General features: G+C 32.5%; 2 protein-coding genes across 2 annotated transcripts in view; both read left to right on the top strand.

Moving 5' to 3' along the window:
- LOC134260409 (complement C1q-like protein 4) overlaps positions 1-17162 on the top strand; it is a 40976-nt gene that overhangs the window by 15071 nt on the left and 8743 nt on the right. The gene's annotated exons all lie outside the window — the stretch shown is intronic.
- LOC134260406 (protein kinase C-binding protein NELL1-like) lies at positions 8829-17145 on the top strand. Its single transcript, XM_062742964.1, has 6 exons — positions 8829-8923; positions 9676-9900; positions 15273-15413; positions 15571-15702; positions 16689-16823; positions 17015-17145. The coding sequence occupies exons 2-6, from the start codon at positions 9768-9770 to the stop codon at positions 17143-17145; spliced, it is 672 nt and encodes a 223-aa protein (XP_062598948.1). The 5' UTR covers positions 8829-8923; positions 9676-9767.

The raw sequence follows: 17162 nt of genomic DNA on the forward strand, positions 1-17162 counted from the left end.
ATTATACACGGAGTTCTGACTTGTACTGACTATAGGTATATTCTTTAAATGTGACCGATCCGTAGTTTGAAGCAATCTTTGTCAATTAGATGATCTATCCAATCAAAATATGAGAATTAAGAAAATATGTACCAAAAAATATGTGTATTATTACAAGTACTGCCTTTGAGGTTTAGTTGCCTGGGTGTGTTATTGATCCCTCTCAGCCCCACAGATAAACATGTAGAGCTGGTACGCCTATTGTGACGTCCGGCAAATCCCTTATGCTGAAATCAGGTATTTATTTCTAAGTATGAAATAACGTATTTCGGAAAATTCTAGTGACATTACATGACTGATTGTGTAGTATTTAACGTCCCTCTCCAGAATATTTCCCTGATATGGAGACGTCACCATTGCCGGTGAAGGGCTGCCGATTTAGGCCTATGCTCGGCACTTACGGCCTTTGAGCAGGGAGGGATCTTTATCGTGCCACACCTTCTGTGACACGGGGCTTCGGTTTATACGGTCTCATCCGAAGGACCGCCCCATTTAGTCGCCTTTTATGACAAGCAAGGGGGACTGAGGACCTATTCCAACCCGGATCCCCACGGGACTAGTGATAATACAGATTTTTTCCAAGAATCATAATATCAAGTTTTTAAAGTTATTTAAAACTTATCAATAGGACAAGGACGTTTATTTTAAGTGGGAAACTTGTCCACAGTCATAAAAAAAATACAGGAAGTGATATAGTTTGTGCAAAAATGGCAAAATGGAATTATGAATTCATAATAGAATGTGAGTAAAATAGTTTATCTCTGTTACTAGATTATTTTTTTTAACATAATTTAAAATTTTAACAAATTACACTCAGACTCTTTAAGTTCTAGATCTATTTAATATGCATCTTTCACTTGGTCGGTAGATACCGTTTACATGTACATAATAAAATCAACAAGACAAGACATTTTTGTGATTTTGATTACAGTATAAGAGGAGATCTTAGCGAGACGGAAATCAAGAGATTTGTCCTTAAAAATTGGTACTTTATTATTAGCGAGATGTAATTTTAGCAATTTTTATAAAGCCCACTAAAATAACTATCACAAATAAATCGCAAATATCATTTTAGCGATCTTGGCAGCTTCACTTAAAATGCCAAAATTGAATCCTCTCTAAAAATTCTGTTTTGTATATTGTATTTTCACTAATTCCTTATTTCACAATCGATCATTTACACGTGTTGAAAACATCGTTTTTATATCTTTTAATTCTCACCCTTTACATGCTCGTCATAGATATATAAAGCATATTTAGATCGTTGCCAGTGAAGACTGTTCAAAGTAAAATTTTAAGTTCGGTTGAATATTTACTTTTTTGGTATCGATCTATTGGTTTGCGTGATAATTTGCATAAACGACAAATTAGATTTTTGAAAAGATATACAGTATTTTTGCTATTTGTTATTTTATCTGGGAGAAAGACGATGAAAATGTAAATATTCTGCAACAAACACGTTCATGAAAAACAATTAAGATTTTATGTAAAGGATTCCTGATTTTAAAATTCAAAATTATTAGTGTGGGGAATCATCTACTTTATAGAAGTATGCAATCATATTTAATTTTTTTTTATATATATTTCAAAGTTTATGCTCTTCCCAAATGAAAATTTATTACTAAGAATTAACTACTCGTAGAATTATTTCAAAGAAACAAATTATGCTCATTTAATTAATTTCAAATATTTATTTTTGAAAAAAAAGAAAATGAATGTTTTGTTCTCGTTTTCACTATATAAATAGTTCCAATATTCTTCTAATTTTTTTTTGATAATTTTAATTTCAAAACGAGAAAATAGTTGATAATTGCTATGCATGTTATCTGTATTCGTTAGTATACAGCCCCATGTCAAATGTATGACATAAAACTATATTCCCAAAGCACACCTTTATCTCTTTTGGATAAAATTCCTTATCATATAAATGTTCATAAGTACAAATTTCCTTTGAGGATGCATTTAGTATCCAGAAACCATCTGAATCTCTTTTGAACCTCTGTGCTTGTGTGATGGGGTTTAATGTTTCTTCCCAGCAAGTGCCGTGCCCTCTTTTAAGGAAATATCGTTAAAAATTCATGCATTTGGTGACATCTTAAAAAAAAACCCTCTTAAAAACACTGGGCAAGAAAAGATGAAGGTTGTTCAAAAGCTTCTTTACATACTGTAGATTCAAGTTTGTTGAACACTGAGGATAAGACAGGTATAGTAGTGATACATAAGTTTAAATATCTTCTTCTCTAGAACAACAAAGTCAGGAAAAGTCATACTACATAATTATATAGTAGAACTATCCTCAGGTAGTGTTGATTGAAGTTTGTTTTAATGATCATAAACTCTACGGTAAGAACCGGGTCACAAACAGGGTCTCAAGTTTTACATTACTTGATATAGGTGTCATTGTTAAGGGGCCTTGAGTAAACGAAACGAAGACTTCAAATAATGTAATGACCTGAAAACCCTTGAAATGAACAAACTAATGGGTTTATAACGCAAAGTTTTGGGAAAGTAAGGCAATCAGAAGGTAGCTGAAAAAATTTGAGTGCTAAATCAGCAATAAAGAAGTTGATGTATTTCATCCCTTATAGCAACGGATTCATTGAGTTTTAGTACAAAACAGATGTATAGATGTACATGTATAATACTAAGTTTATTCAGACAGAATATTCCCATTTATCACTATTAGCATGTATAGGTGGGATATCAATATGTACTAATTTATGGTCTGGAAATTTGATAAGGATTATTTTCCTCTGTTAAAAGAACTTTATTCGGTAATAACCAATATTTGCCCCCAAATCAAACTTTGATGGAGATATCCCTTACCAAAATATTGACCTTCTGGCAACATCTTCTGGCTTTATTGCCGCAATATTGCAGCAACATTCTGGCAATACATTGCCGCAATATTGCGGCTATATCGTTTTTCGTATGTAAATTAGTTTTGCGGCAATATTGCCAGAAAGGGGTTGTGGCAATATTGCTACAAATCATGACCAAAATATTGACCTTCTGGCAACATCTTCCGGCATTATTGCCGCAATATTGCGGCTATATCGTTTTTCGTATGTTAATTAGTTTTGCGGCATTATTGCTGCAAATCATGACCAAAATATTGATCTTCTGGCAACATCTTCCGGCATTATTGCCGCAATATTGCGGCAATATCGTTTTTCGTATGTAAGTTAGATATAAATTGGTATTTAATAGAAATAATGATCTATCAATCTAACAATTACCAAACTGTGCTGAGGAATATAACAAACAATAGCAAGCCATAGGGTCAATAAGAAATAGCTTCTTGTGCTATTCTTTGAACAGATAGAAAATTATGTTGATCATCATAATGAAAATCAAGATATGTTTGTGAAACACTGTGCACCTTGTGGCAATAGAGTTTGAACAAGCTATTTATAGCATATAGGTCACAGTCAAGGTCACAAGGTCATTGATCTTGGTGTCATTTGAAAGAACTTAATTAGTGGAGTATGCATACTAAATATGAAGTCTCTATATCTTATAGTTCAAAATTTATGGCAGAGGATCAAAATGGCTATTTTTAGCATATGGATCACAGTAAAGGTCAAATTGTCATTGACCTTGGTGTTACTTGAAAGAGTTTAATTAGTGAAGGTTGCATACAAAATATGAATTCTCCTTCTTTTATGACTCAAAAATTATGTCGAAGTTTCAAAAAAACTATTTTAAGTATATGGTCACAGTCAAGGTCTCAAGGTCATTGACCTTGGTGTTATTTGAAAGAGCTTAATTAATGAAGGGTGCATCTGTAATACAAGTTCTCTATCTTTTATGGTAAAAGATTTATGTCCAAGATTCAAACAATCTATTTTAAGGATATGGGTCAAAGCCAAGGCCTCAAGGTCATTGACCTTCAGGTGTCTTTTGAAAACGCTTATTTAGTGAATTATGCATATTAAATATAAAGTCTCTATCTTTCATTAACTTTAAGTCATGATGAATATTCAAAAAAGCTATTTTTAGCAGATAGGTCACAGTCAAGGTCACAAGGTCATTAACCTTGATGTCATTTGAAAGAACCTAATAAGTGGAGTAGACATACCAAATTTGAAATCTTTATCTCTCATTGGTTCAAAAGTAATGGTGAAGGTTAAAGTTTACAAACAAACAGACAGGACAAAAACAATATGTACCCCCGATCTATCGAGACGGGCGCATAAAAAATGTTTATAGAAACAATATTAATATGCCACTGTGAAAATGTCCAGCAACTCTGCATTAATTTTCAAAGAACATGCTTTAATTCATCTTTTCCTGCTACTCTAGGATATATAGACATACAAGTCTAGTATGCATGCATCACAAGCACTAATTGAAACACATATAATTTTTCGAATTTTATCTCCATTGAATCATTCATCTCAAAAAGAATATTGGTTTTGACTCACCAAGTCTGATGATATGGAAAAAGAGTACACATTCCTATAATTCTGCTTAAATTCTTTTTTCTAGTCATTCCACACTATGCAGTCTTACTACTCATCTTGACTAATCCCACTGTACACAATTAACAACTCTAATCAACTTGATACAAGTCAGTAAGGAAGCAAAACATGCTTGCCTTTGAATTCCCTCCACTTTATTTAAAAAGAGGAAGTAAATGACTGAGCATGCTCAACAAATGGCTCATGGGTAATCTTAGATGTTGCCAGAAAGTTTTTTTCTGGCAGTATTGCCAGACTGTCACCGGAAGTTGTTGCAGCTAGCGGTGATATTTCATTTTTTCTGGCAGTATTGCCAGAATGTCACCAGAAGTTGTTGCCGCTAGCGGTGATATTTCACTAACCCAAAAAGCTTGTTTCTGGTGACAAAAATGTGTTGCCGCAATGTTACCGCAATATAGCAGCAATATTGCTGCAATAATTTTACTTTGGTAAGGGATATTTAATTAAGTTCTTAAACAGGGGAGTATATGCTGACTTTAAAGTACTGAATATTTTCATTAGTAATGACGCCATATGTACGTAATGACGTCACAAACCTGACGTAAATTTCAGTTGTTTAAGAATTTTACAGAAAAATCTACATATGTCGTCGACATTTTGAGTAAAAGTCACCGATCGCATGCGTGTTCAGGATCCATATTTTGATATAATGTGTCATGAAATATGAAATATTTCAATGAAATATGTCAATATTGTTCCTGAACAAACTTGCGCTCTATAAATTTTAAAGCTAAAATTGCTGAAATTTTGTCCATTTTGTCTTCTTTCTGAAAAAGGATATAAAATCGGACTAGTTTGTGACGTCATAAAAACAAAAATTGTGAATACACTGCTTTGACACTATAATATTTTCTGTTAATTTATATTTCTCATACAATTTATTGAATTCAGCACATTTCATGAAGTTTTCAAAATTTGACTTTTGTGGGGGCAAATATATGCAATATACCGCATATAGTTCTTTTTTTATATATAAAAAAAAAAAAAAAAAAAAAAAAACCACTTCAATGCAACATCACATTTTGAAACTTTCTCTTGGTAAGACCTTTCCTTCTATCAAATGCATGTACATAGAAAATATCTTTAAAATCTTCTCAAGAACAGCTTAGCTACTACTAATCATATCTTTACAGAAACAACATTAGGCATCGTAGAATCTAGTTTGTTCATATCATGTTCAACAGTTTTTCAACATGTCCCAACTCTGTCAACACAGGGCCAATTTAGTTTTACATAAGAAATAAATATAGAAATCATATTGAAAAAATAACCCAAGAACAGCAAAGGTCATATTTACGATTTTATAAAAACCTCATAGAATATTCAGCTTAAAATTGTTCAAGATAAGGATGGGTAGGATGAACTAATTCCCGTGGGAATTAGTTCAACATACCCAGCCTTAATTTGAACAAATAACATATTATACCGATAAAAAAGAAAAATTTTAGAGAATTACAGATAACCGGGGATTAACTACCAAAGCAGGGATAAGCTCATATGACTAACGTACGGTGATTATTCCATTTACAGTGATTACAAGGGAATTATTCAATTTACTACCTAATTATACCCCCCGCTTGAAAAGCGGGAGGGTATATAGTAATCGTTAATTCCGTCCGTCCGTCCGTCTGTACGTCCGTCCGTCCGTCTGTCTGTCCGTCCGTCCGTCTGTTACGCTTTGGGGTACCCATCTCTTATCCGCAACTCCTCTTATTCCACTGAATGAAATTTAATGAAACTTTCTCAGAATCTTTATTACATATTGCCATTGTGCACCTCCTACTTTACTTTTTGATCCGACACATATTTTGGGTTTCCCGGCCACAGGAAAACATGGACTTTTTCACCAGTTATAACCATATGGCTCACAGTACCTCTAGTTTTATATTGGAAAAAATCAGTAGAGGTATAATAATATTATTTTACAGATGATTATTCAATTACTATTGATATACGCCTTAAACATTTTTTTTCACCTCGTATGGCGATTTTTATCAACAATTTAGTCAAGAATAATTTGAAATTCTGCTTTATCGTGAATAAACATCTTTTTATGTACTCTTCTTCCGTATATGGTCAACCATTGAATGCTTATAAAGTTGTTTAAAACATTCTGTACATGTATTACTGTATTCTTTCAATTTTTAATATTTTGACATGAGTGTTAAATGAAACTAGAGGTACTGTGAGCAATGAACTCACTAAATGATACCCCCGCCTCCCATACTGTCGATTTGTTGCTTTATATTGTTTTACGGTAATGTGTAAAGAGGAATAACTCGTCCTATGAAATGTTATCCAGAAGCTTCTATTATGTGACGTCATAGGTAAACAAAAAATGGCATGTTTTGCTCTGGGAAACCTAAAATACGTGTCGAATAAAAAAGTAAAATAGGAGGTGCACAATGGCAATATGTAATAAAGATTCTGTGAAAGTTTCATTAAATTTCACTCAGTAGTATAAGAGGAGTTGCGGATAAGAGAAAAAGCGTAACAGACGGACGGACGGACGAACGGAATTCCCGATCACTATATACCCTCCGGCTTTTCAAGCGGGGGGTATAATAAATATCTATACCCTGCAAGAAAATCAATTGTATACAATTTTCAATTTAAAATAAAATAAACCTTGTATGTTGTTACTATGTTATATTATATTTAGTACACTATGATATTGGTAAACTTTTAATTTCCAGATTTGTTTATTTCCATGGTCTTACATTATGGGTGTTCAGAGAATATAAACATGTAAGTATGCAAAATCGAAAATCTAACATATTATAACATGTACACTTTGACCAAATAAAACAAATGTGGATGTGGTTTTGTTCGAGAAGAAAAATGGTTGTAACAGTCTTATTCGAGCAACGAAGGCCTGTAAAGTTTAAATTATAATTTGGAAATTCCTTTTAACTTATAATTTGGAAATTCCTTTGAAATATCTTTAAGTTTTACGAGGTTTATGAAGAAAATATACTTTTCAGACGTTTAATCATAAATTGGATTGATTATTTCAGTGAAGGGAGGGAGGTGTTAAAAAAATAACGTTCGCTTTGTACCCTACCGAAAGCAAGCTAAGGAAGAGGTTTGACCTTTGTTATTTGTTATGAAAGATAGCGAAGTTACAGCTAGAAAAATAGCTGAATATATCAAGAATAACATTATTATTAAATACCCAAAATATTGTTTAATTTAGACTTTTAACATATGACAAAAAGAAGGCCCCCACAACTATATCCATGATAGATAAACGACGTTACTTAGACACTCGGGTTGTGATGGTCACCATGTTCTTTCTGGGAAAGTATATCTTTATCCAGCCAACGTATTTCCAAGATTTGATCACTTCTGACAAATGGACTGTACTTGTTATAAAAAAATTAATAACGTGCATGATAAGAAATATAAGACTCGGAAAAATATTTAAGCGTAATTAACTATAGGTATCCCGACATTTAGATATTTTTTCTTAATATTTTATATTTCTTTGGTATTCTTAGTCTTCTTTATCTTTGAATAAATATACATTTATTATTATACGTGGTATAAAGAGCTTTTGCTGTCATTGCAATACATCACAGATCACTTCTTTTATCACAGCTAACATTGGTATCTAAGGATGGACCCTTTCTAAGACTCCCGAAAGCATTGATTGTTATTAAGATACATTATAACGTTGCATGAAAAGTTTTCAATTTCAAGCTTCAGAATGATACTTTTCTGATTAAATGATAATTTTAAATGTTATCCTTCCTGGCTAGTATCAAGTGCCATGAAGGAGTAACTATCCCCTGACGATCGTTTACATCAACTCTGTGCTCCTTATCAATACTGGGTTAACGGAAAATCTGTAGAAAATTGCATTTTAAAAAATGGCTCAACAATTTCCTAATGATTGATTGTAATTGCTGACAAGTCATTATATCATATTATAAGATTTGTGAAATAATGACTTTAAACAAATATTAATATCTTTGTTTTATGAACTTGTTTGTTGATAGTTTGCCTCGATGTAAAAATACCCCCTCCCCCCCCCCCCCCCCCCAAAAAAAAAAAAAACAAACAAACATGCAAACCAAACTGTTATTATGTTCAAAAGTGCAAGGTTCTCGTTCTTGTAAATCAGCGACTCCTTTAATTTTGAATTTGGCCATTTTGAGGATAATTTATGATCAACAAGGAAAGAAATATAAATGCTTCTCTTTTTTTTTTTTTACAATTTTGAAAATATCTCTGAATTCATTAACACATGGAATAAACAAGCCTTTTAGAATGAAGACTTGATTTTGAACGCCTTTCAATTTTTAGGGATGTTTGTCTTGAAACGGCGATTGATTTTGCATGGAATGTTGATGTTTGCTGGTTTCGATTAAGAGATGTGCGATCTTACCTTGGGTCAGGTAATTCATTTGAATTATACCAAAGTAAACGCAATATGTTTTTTTTAGTTATATTTATTGTTAAAATATTTAATAGATTCTATCATTGTTTGTTTGTGACATGTATAAAATTTATGATCAAAAGAATACTCCATGCTAAGGCTAAAAATCATTATATTAAGAAAGTATTCCCTGTCTAGGCATATGTAGTAATATCTAAGAAAATATTTTTTTTATTTAATTAATTAATTTTGTTTAGCTCTATGATATTGTAATCTTGCTTTACTCAGGTCAGTTAGTATTTATATGTTGTAGTATACTGGAAGAAATATCCAACCCTTCCGACAGGGTAACTGTACATGTAAGTTGGACGAGCAAAGCTGTCGTATGTTAAAGTTTTTTTTAACCCTTTAAATGAAATATCAGTCAATTCAAATGAGAGTTTGGTTAATCTTTGACTAATGACCAACTAAATGTTAGAAAAAAAACTGTAATTTATGATTGAAAAACATATTTAAAAGACACTTCAAAGGTTAAAACTGTGTTTTTTCTTCCAGTATACTACAACATATAAATACTATATATAATACATGTATATTCCGCATTCAAATTCATGATTCAATACATTCTGATCAAAAAGTGTCAATGGTAAATAATGCGGAATACTGTAGAAGTTTGGTGAATTATCTAAACTTCCGTTGTCATTGTAATTTTGAAAATAATGAGATGGTGCTTATATCGATAATTTGATTTTTCTCTTCATAATTTTCCAGAAACACGTTCCTGTTCGGAAAAATGCAATGTAAAAATTGACAGGTTAGAGGCAGCAAGATATAATCGTTACAGATACAGAGGTTACAGACCTATGTATCAACTGAGGACTATAGCTTTTATATTTAATGGTTTTAGCAAGAATTCAAAGTCGATCAACACAAAATGTGATAATAATATTGAAGAGAGAACTTTGGAAATTACTTGCCAAACGTTCTCCGAGATTGGTAAGTATGCATACTATGGTGTAAGAGTAAAAAGAATGCATAAAAATTAGTTCCCCATTCTAAACGCAATCTGTGAAGTACAGGTAGTTGTCAGGTTAATATAAAAACAACGTCGTCTTCGTGCTATTTGAAAGGTGCAGGCAGTTCAAAATATATAATTTCCGCATTATGATAACGTTTCGACCAATTTGGCATACTTGGTATTGACAACATTCAGGATGCCCACTTTGGCGTCGGTTCGCCAAAATGGCCTTATTAGAGTCATATATCTACGAAAACAAAATAGAAGCGTTTAACAAAAAAGAAATCATATGTGATAATACTATAAGCCCATGTAGGAGGTAAGTTTCATGAGAGAAATGGAGATAACAAACAATATGTAAGATCAAAAATCCATAAAACAATACCAAATAAGAGTAGAGCAAACATGAACCTCCAAAACATCAGTGGTTGGATCAGGTTCCATGGAGGAGTGAGCATCCCCTGTCGACCAGTCTCATCTGCCATGAGGTACTTTTCATAATCGAGAAATGAGAGAATACGTCGTCGTCGATTCAATGTATAAATAATGGACTAACGATAAGTATGAAAAACATCAGACTGCATTTGCCTTAATGATAATGTATTGCTGACAAGGTTATTGTATCGACCATACAACTTACAAAATGACTTGAAACGAGACTGTTGATATTCTTGTTTCATCAATTTATCTTTCAATAATTATGTTTTCATAAATTTGTATTAGTTTGAAATATTCAAACTGCTTGGCGCAGTGGTTAGAACGTATGATCAAGAGTCGCGAAGTAAGAAGTTGATCCTTACGTTGCGGGTTCTTATCCCACTGTGGGACGTAGAGATAGGTCCTTCGGATGAGACCATTTAAACTGAGGTCCCGTATCACAGTAGATGCTGGCACGGAAAAGGCTCCTCAATGCTCAATGGTCCTGAGTGCCGAGCATAGGACGAAATTTGTAGATCTCCAACGGCAAGTGATGGCGTCCAATATGTATGAAAAATAAGGAACATCAAACAACAAACAAACAAAACAAATAATTACACATTACCGCATTTTTAAACGTATCATTTCAAAGTCTAATTATTTTATTTTTTTTATTACGTATTGCGGGGAATGACAGTGAGAGACGTCAGAATTCTCAGAAGAAAATTATTGAAATATGAACGCAATCCGGCTTCGCAGAAACAAAAGAATTAAGACAGACAATTCTTAACCTTGACCAATTACTTTTCGACTTCAAAATAAATAATGGTCTTCTTTTGGTCTAGGGAGTTGTGTTAGACTTCAACGCATCAGTTTGAAAACCTCTCTATTTTTCTAAAACCTGTATGCTTTGAAACAAATGAGGGAATTAGTGAGCTTTTGCGGAAGGTGACGGCTAAAAGCGACAGATTTAGATTGAGTAAAGGGATATTTTTAAAACCGATCACAGAAGTAAAATAAAAAAAAAACGTGGTTTAAATAGGGTTAAATATGCTGAAAATAATTTGAACCATATATTAGCGTAAACCATGTAGAAAAGATAAATTCACTGTATATCAAATATTTGAATAAATTATAAAAATCTAATTCTAATGCAATAGATTTGTAAAACACTTTTTGATTGGCTAATGCGCTAATGTTTGAAGCAGTAAAACGAGCATTAACGAGAGTGAAAGCTTTTTCATTGTGACGTCATAATAGAGCGACGCAAAAACACAATGCTCCGTGACGTATTTCTTGTAACAAAATTTATCAAATTTATAAACAACCAACAAAATGCATGGATTGCATTAGAATGGGAATAACTAATCTGCTAATTTGGTATTTGCGACCTCTAATGCTGATTTAACGGTCGCAAACATCCGTATTACCGGCTCCGCATACGCGTCGCCGGTAAAACTCCGTTTGCGACCATTAAATCAACATTAACGGTCGTAAATACCAAATTAGAAGATAGTTATTCCCTAAATATTGCACATTTGTTTTCAATTGATATAAATTAATAAAAAAAGAATATAAAGAAATAGGTAAATAAATGAAAAATCAAAGTAAATAATTATATTTATTTTGTAAAATTATTTAACAAATGAACTGAAACCGTCATATGAATTCAATGAATAAACTAGAGGTATTGTGAGCAATGAATTCACTAAATGATTCCCCCTGCGTCCCATATAAATATAATGGCAGTGCCCATGTTTTGCTATGGGAGACCCAAATTATGTGTCGGATCAAAAAGTGAAATAAAGATTCCCTTAAAGTCTCATCACATTTCATTTAATGGTACATGTACTAAAGAAGATGTGGATAAGAGATGGGTTTACACATGTAACAAAGCGTAACAGTCGGACGGGCGAACAGACATATATACCGATTACTATATACCCTCTCGCTTTTTAAGCGGGGGTTATAAAAATTATTTGGGCGTTCTCAAAACATTCATATGTTTTTTGAATATAACAAATGAATATTATAGAATTATTGCTGGTTTTTGAGGTCAAAACAATGATTTAGCCATTTAAGGAGTACAATATTCACCAAGCCCGAAGATGGCTAAATCATTGTATTGACCGAAAAAACAGCAATAATTGTTTTATTATATGATTCACTGATAAAATGATACAGCCCATTACTTGTTTGCATTTTATTAACTCCTAGCCAAATACAACAGAGTAGCAGAATTGTGAATGTGAATAAACCTTGCCAGTCGAATCAAATTGAAATGTTTTTTTTTAAAATCAAAACTGACAGGTGATTTTGAAGAATTTCTTCCTTAGAAAAGGAAGTATGAGTATAAGTAGGATTACCATTTGTAGAATTAAATCCAAGTTCCTCTAGAATGCAATTTATATAATGAGCCTTACAAACAAAGACAATGTTGTTACCTGCTTTGTCGGCAGGAAACAGTAAGTACTTATTGATCGTGTAATCTATCTAATTCATTTTTCACTTCTGGGTTATTGAACACAGAAGGATAGATGGTTTTCATATTGCCCCTCAATCTTTTAATACGTGACTATAACATGGATCTGATACATTTAATCCATTCTGACAAGGTGTCAACGTCTTCTTTTCATATCTGGCCCATCGTCTGGAGTAATTCTCAACAGAATCCATAATATTTATGAAATTCCGACGCCAGTTGAAGGATCGGGGTTCCCTATATTTAGGACCTTTTAAAATAAGTGATCAAAGGTTCTCATTACTAAATTGTATTTGCTGACAAGGTCATTCTATCGACAATAGAACTGACGAAATTTTGACTTTAAACGAAACTGCTGATATTCCTGTTTCATCAACTTGCATATGTGAATAACTTACCTCGTTTTAGAAACTGTTCATACCTAGCTATGGCATGCTCTTGCGTGTCGAATCAGCTGAGATATATAAATTCTGTATGAGGTTGTTAGGGTATAATACTGCATAAGCAAGGAAAGTTGACAATTGAAAAGTCATCACGTTTATCATAGAGCTTGGTTGTTAGATTACCATTAACGTCTTTTTCAAGAGGACCTTTTTGTCTTTTATAAGGACCGCCCAATTTAGTCGCCTTTTACGACAAGCAAGGGGGTACTGAGGACCTATTGTAGCCCGGATCCATGGGGAAAGTTCATTTGAAGACATAATTCAAATAATTTAAGAAATTTAATTAGTACTAGGAAAATAAAATAAGATAAAATAAAATAAGAAAATTAATGTAAAAGAAAAGTTAACATGTCCCTACCTCTTTACATTAAATACAGTATCCATTTGAGTATCTGGGCTACAAGAAAAAAGTACAATAATTTTTATAGAGTATTTAACTACTTGCCTGGAATAATGTAAACTTTCGATGAAAGAAAAGGTGCTGTATGCAACCCTTGCCTGCATTTTGGGGGATAAATACCGTATTAAGCACTGTATGTGGACACGACAGTCATTTTTAAAGTTCGTTGACTTTTGTTATAACTATTGTATTTCATGTCATATATATACCGTTCACGGTAGCTCAGTCGTTAGAGCGCTCGCTCCGTGATCGGAAGGTCGTGAGTTCGTATCTTCGCCGCGACTGACCTAGTCGTTACATGGGTAGCAACTGTTCCTTCACCATGCGTTCGGCACTTTGAAGTGAAAGTTGCGGGTCCTTCGGATGAGACCTTAAAACCGAGGCCCCGTGGCAGCGGCAGGCGTTGGCACGATAAAGATCCCTAACTGCTCAATGGCCCTGAGTGCCGAGTAAAGGTAAAAATTTAAAGCCCTTCACCGGCATTCAGTGACGTCTACATATGAGTGAAAAATTCTCGAGAGGGACGTTAAACAATATACAATCAATCAATCTATAAATTAATTTTAGTTGCCATGAAGGAATATGTAATGTCAGTCTTTTTTATAGGACAGATTTTGAAAGGAATGAGTATAATTAGGGAAAACTGACTACCAAAAAGTAAAAAAAAAAATGTTCTTCAGAAAAAGTGTTGAGGAAGCATACCCTCTTACCATCTTCACCTAAAATATATATTGGTTTATGTTTTGTTCACATGAAATTTAAAATTATAGTCGTTTAAATAGCTTTCTAAAACAATTTGTATAAATCTATTTTTCCCAATCTATTTTTAGATCAATGTAGAGGAAGTAAATCCTTGTATTGACCTGAAACGTCACGTGCAGGTCAACACAACGTAATCTCATCCAATCAGAGAGATGGAAATTATTCAATCATATAATAATCTTTATTACTAAAATCTTAGTCTAAAATTTTTGTTTTGTCCGTATTTTTTATCAAAGTGCTTTATGTGTCTCCATCATGATTTAAAAAAAATTGTAATTTAAATTCCTAACTCACTTCGAACTTGATTTTTAAACCCTAACGCACTTTGATTTTTTTCTTTCAAAGTGAGGTGATTTTGTTTCAATTTTAACGCATTTTATTTTTCAAAGTGTGTAAAACACAGTGCAAGTAATCATATCTATCATGCTTAGGACTTCCGTACATGACGGAAAGCAACAGCACATGACACTTCAACATCGATGATTGATTGATTATTGTTTTTTAACGCCGACTCGGCAATATTTCAGCCATATTCAACATCGAGTTTCTGCAATTTATAATTTCCTGTTAACTGTTCTACTTATCCAATGGTCAAACTTTAAAAAATTATGATGTCGATGACAAAATATATGTACTCAGATGTTTATCTTAAACAAAATAAAATACGTGTTTTGTTGTAATGTTACGATGAAGGAATTATCGAATTTTCATAGGTGAAATCTGGCACCTACGGTTTTTTGATATCGTTTTATTCTTTGAATATATTGGCTTACAGTGATACCAAACTTTTCCACTAATTTTTCAATTTGTATTTTATTCATATGAACAATATATGGTTTTTTCCAGTTTATCAATCAAAAGAATTATGTACTTCAAATACAAAATGTGGAGATGCATCAAAGAAATGTTTACGATCGCCCATCGAAAAAATAGGCATTTGTGTTTGCAGATCTGAGTATATATCATTCGGAAGCAAATGTTTAGAGGGTAAATTACTTTATCATGCTGACTTTATATAATTATTCAAACAGTAAATAGCTTAGGAACCATTTAAAAGAAATAACGCAAAATGAACATAACAATTTACATACATAAATAATACATTTAAATTTTTATTTTCAATATGATTTCTGTTATTTATCAGGAAATTTGCAACTAAACGATAAGTGTCAGCGAAGTGAGCAGTGTTCTGGGACAGTTGGTGCGATCTGTCAGAACAATACGTGTGTCTGTAGGCCAAGATACGTCCCGCTCAATGATTCCAGCTGTTTTTCCCGTAAGTTCATTTAAATCTACTCTCATATCCAATTTTAATTTAGTTTTATTTGTTGAATAAAATGGAAATTATTTCTATCTCCTTAAGCCATGTGACACATCAGATAACATAGTCAGAATATATAATTACAAAATACGGGATGTAAAGAACTGAAGGAATGTACAAAACATAATATTTACATAAACTTTTAAGATAACACTGCTTGTGTACAATATTTCAAACCAAACATTAAAGAATCCTTAGTTTACAGATGTGAATTTCTAAGTACTTCTGCTTTTTTGAGGAATTTCTCTATATTATTATATTCACTCACAATTTCAGTGGATAATAATGGTAATAGTTTAAACATGCTAGGTCTATACCAATAATACTTTTTAATACACTCCTAAAACATTTAAACAAAAATAAATGTCACGTAGAAGCAAATGGTATTTAAGAAGACATTTCTACAATTAATTCAAAATTGATTGCCTAACAATTTGCATAAAGAAAACAAATAGTCAACAACACTAATATTTGCACACAAGGTCATTATATCAATAATAAAATAATATAGTCTGCAAATTGTACTTAATTTAAACAATAAGGGTAATTTGTCATTGGCTCGATACAGAAGCTGTTTGTAGTTAAAATATTCTCTTATGAATTAAATCAACTTGGAGACATGAGCACCAGAGGCAGATTAAAATGTTCTATTGCTAAAAATAGGTAAAGTGAAGATAGAAAAAGATGACTTCAACACCTGTAGCATAAAGTTTGATTTCTTCTTTGCAATCATTGTTCCTCTCTAATAAAGCATCCAAATAGAAATGCGTCGGACACCATTGTTTCTTTTATCTTTAGTTAAGTTTCTTAGAAATTATAATATATCCAATGACTCAGGATTGGAACAGGATCTAATATAATATATTTTTGGAATAAATCAACAATGCTATAAAATATTCAACGTAGTCTTTTTGTTTATGAGCAGAACATTTCTTTTGCAGCTGACATCTCATATGACTTGTGTACGTCACATAAGGAGTGTAGAGACGAATCTAAATCATGTTCAATGACAGGACAAGTCGGCATTTGTACTTGCAAATCTGGGTTCATAGGGTTCGGACACGAATGTCTAAAGGGTAAAGTCTGAACCTCGCTTTTTGAAATATAACTATTGCAATAGTTCCAGACCCAATATATAAATCTCTGAAAAAATCAATCTTAAACAGTTTTAGATATATATTTAAAAAAAATTATTTTAACAGGATTTTTTTTTTTATTTCTATGATTAATAAATATTTTTAACAAAGTTATTTATTTTCTTTACCAGGAAATTTAAGTCTGAATGAATCATGCCAGCGAACTGAGCAGTGTTCTATGGTACTTGGCTCTGTTTGTCAGAACAACAGATGCGACTGTAAGTCTCATTTTATAATGACTCCAAATGTTCTCTACATGTGAACATTTGAATCGACTAG

The sequence above is a fragment of the Saccostrea cucullata genome, unplaced genomic scaffold (assembly GCF_032062105.1).
Source record: "Saccostrea cucullata isolate Sc308-1 unplaced genomic scaffold, CSIRO_AGI_Scuc_v1 ctg715, whole genome shotgun sequence".
NCBI classification, from domain to species: Eukaryota; Metazoa; Mollusca; class Bivalvia; order Ostreida; family Ostreidae; genus Saccostrea; species Saccostrea cuccullata.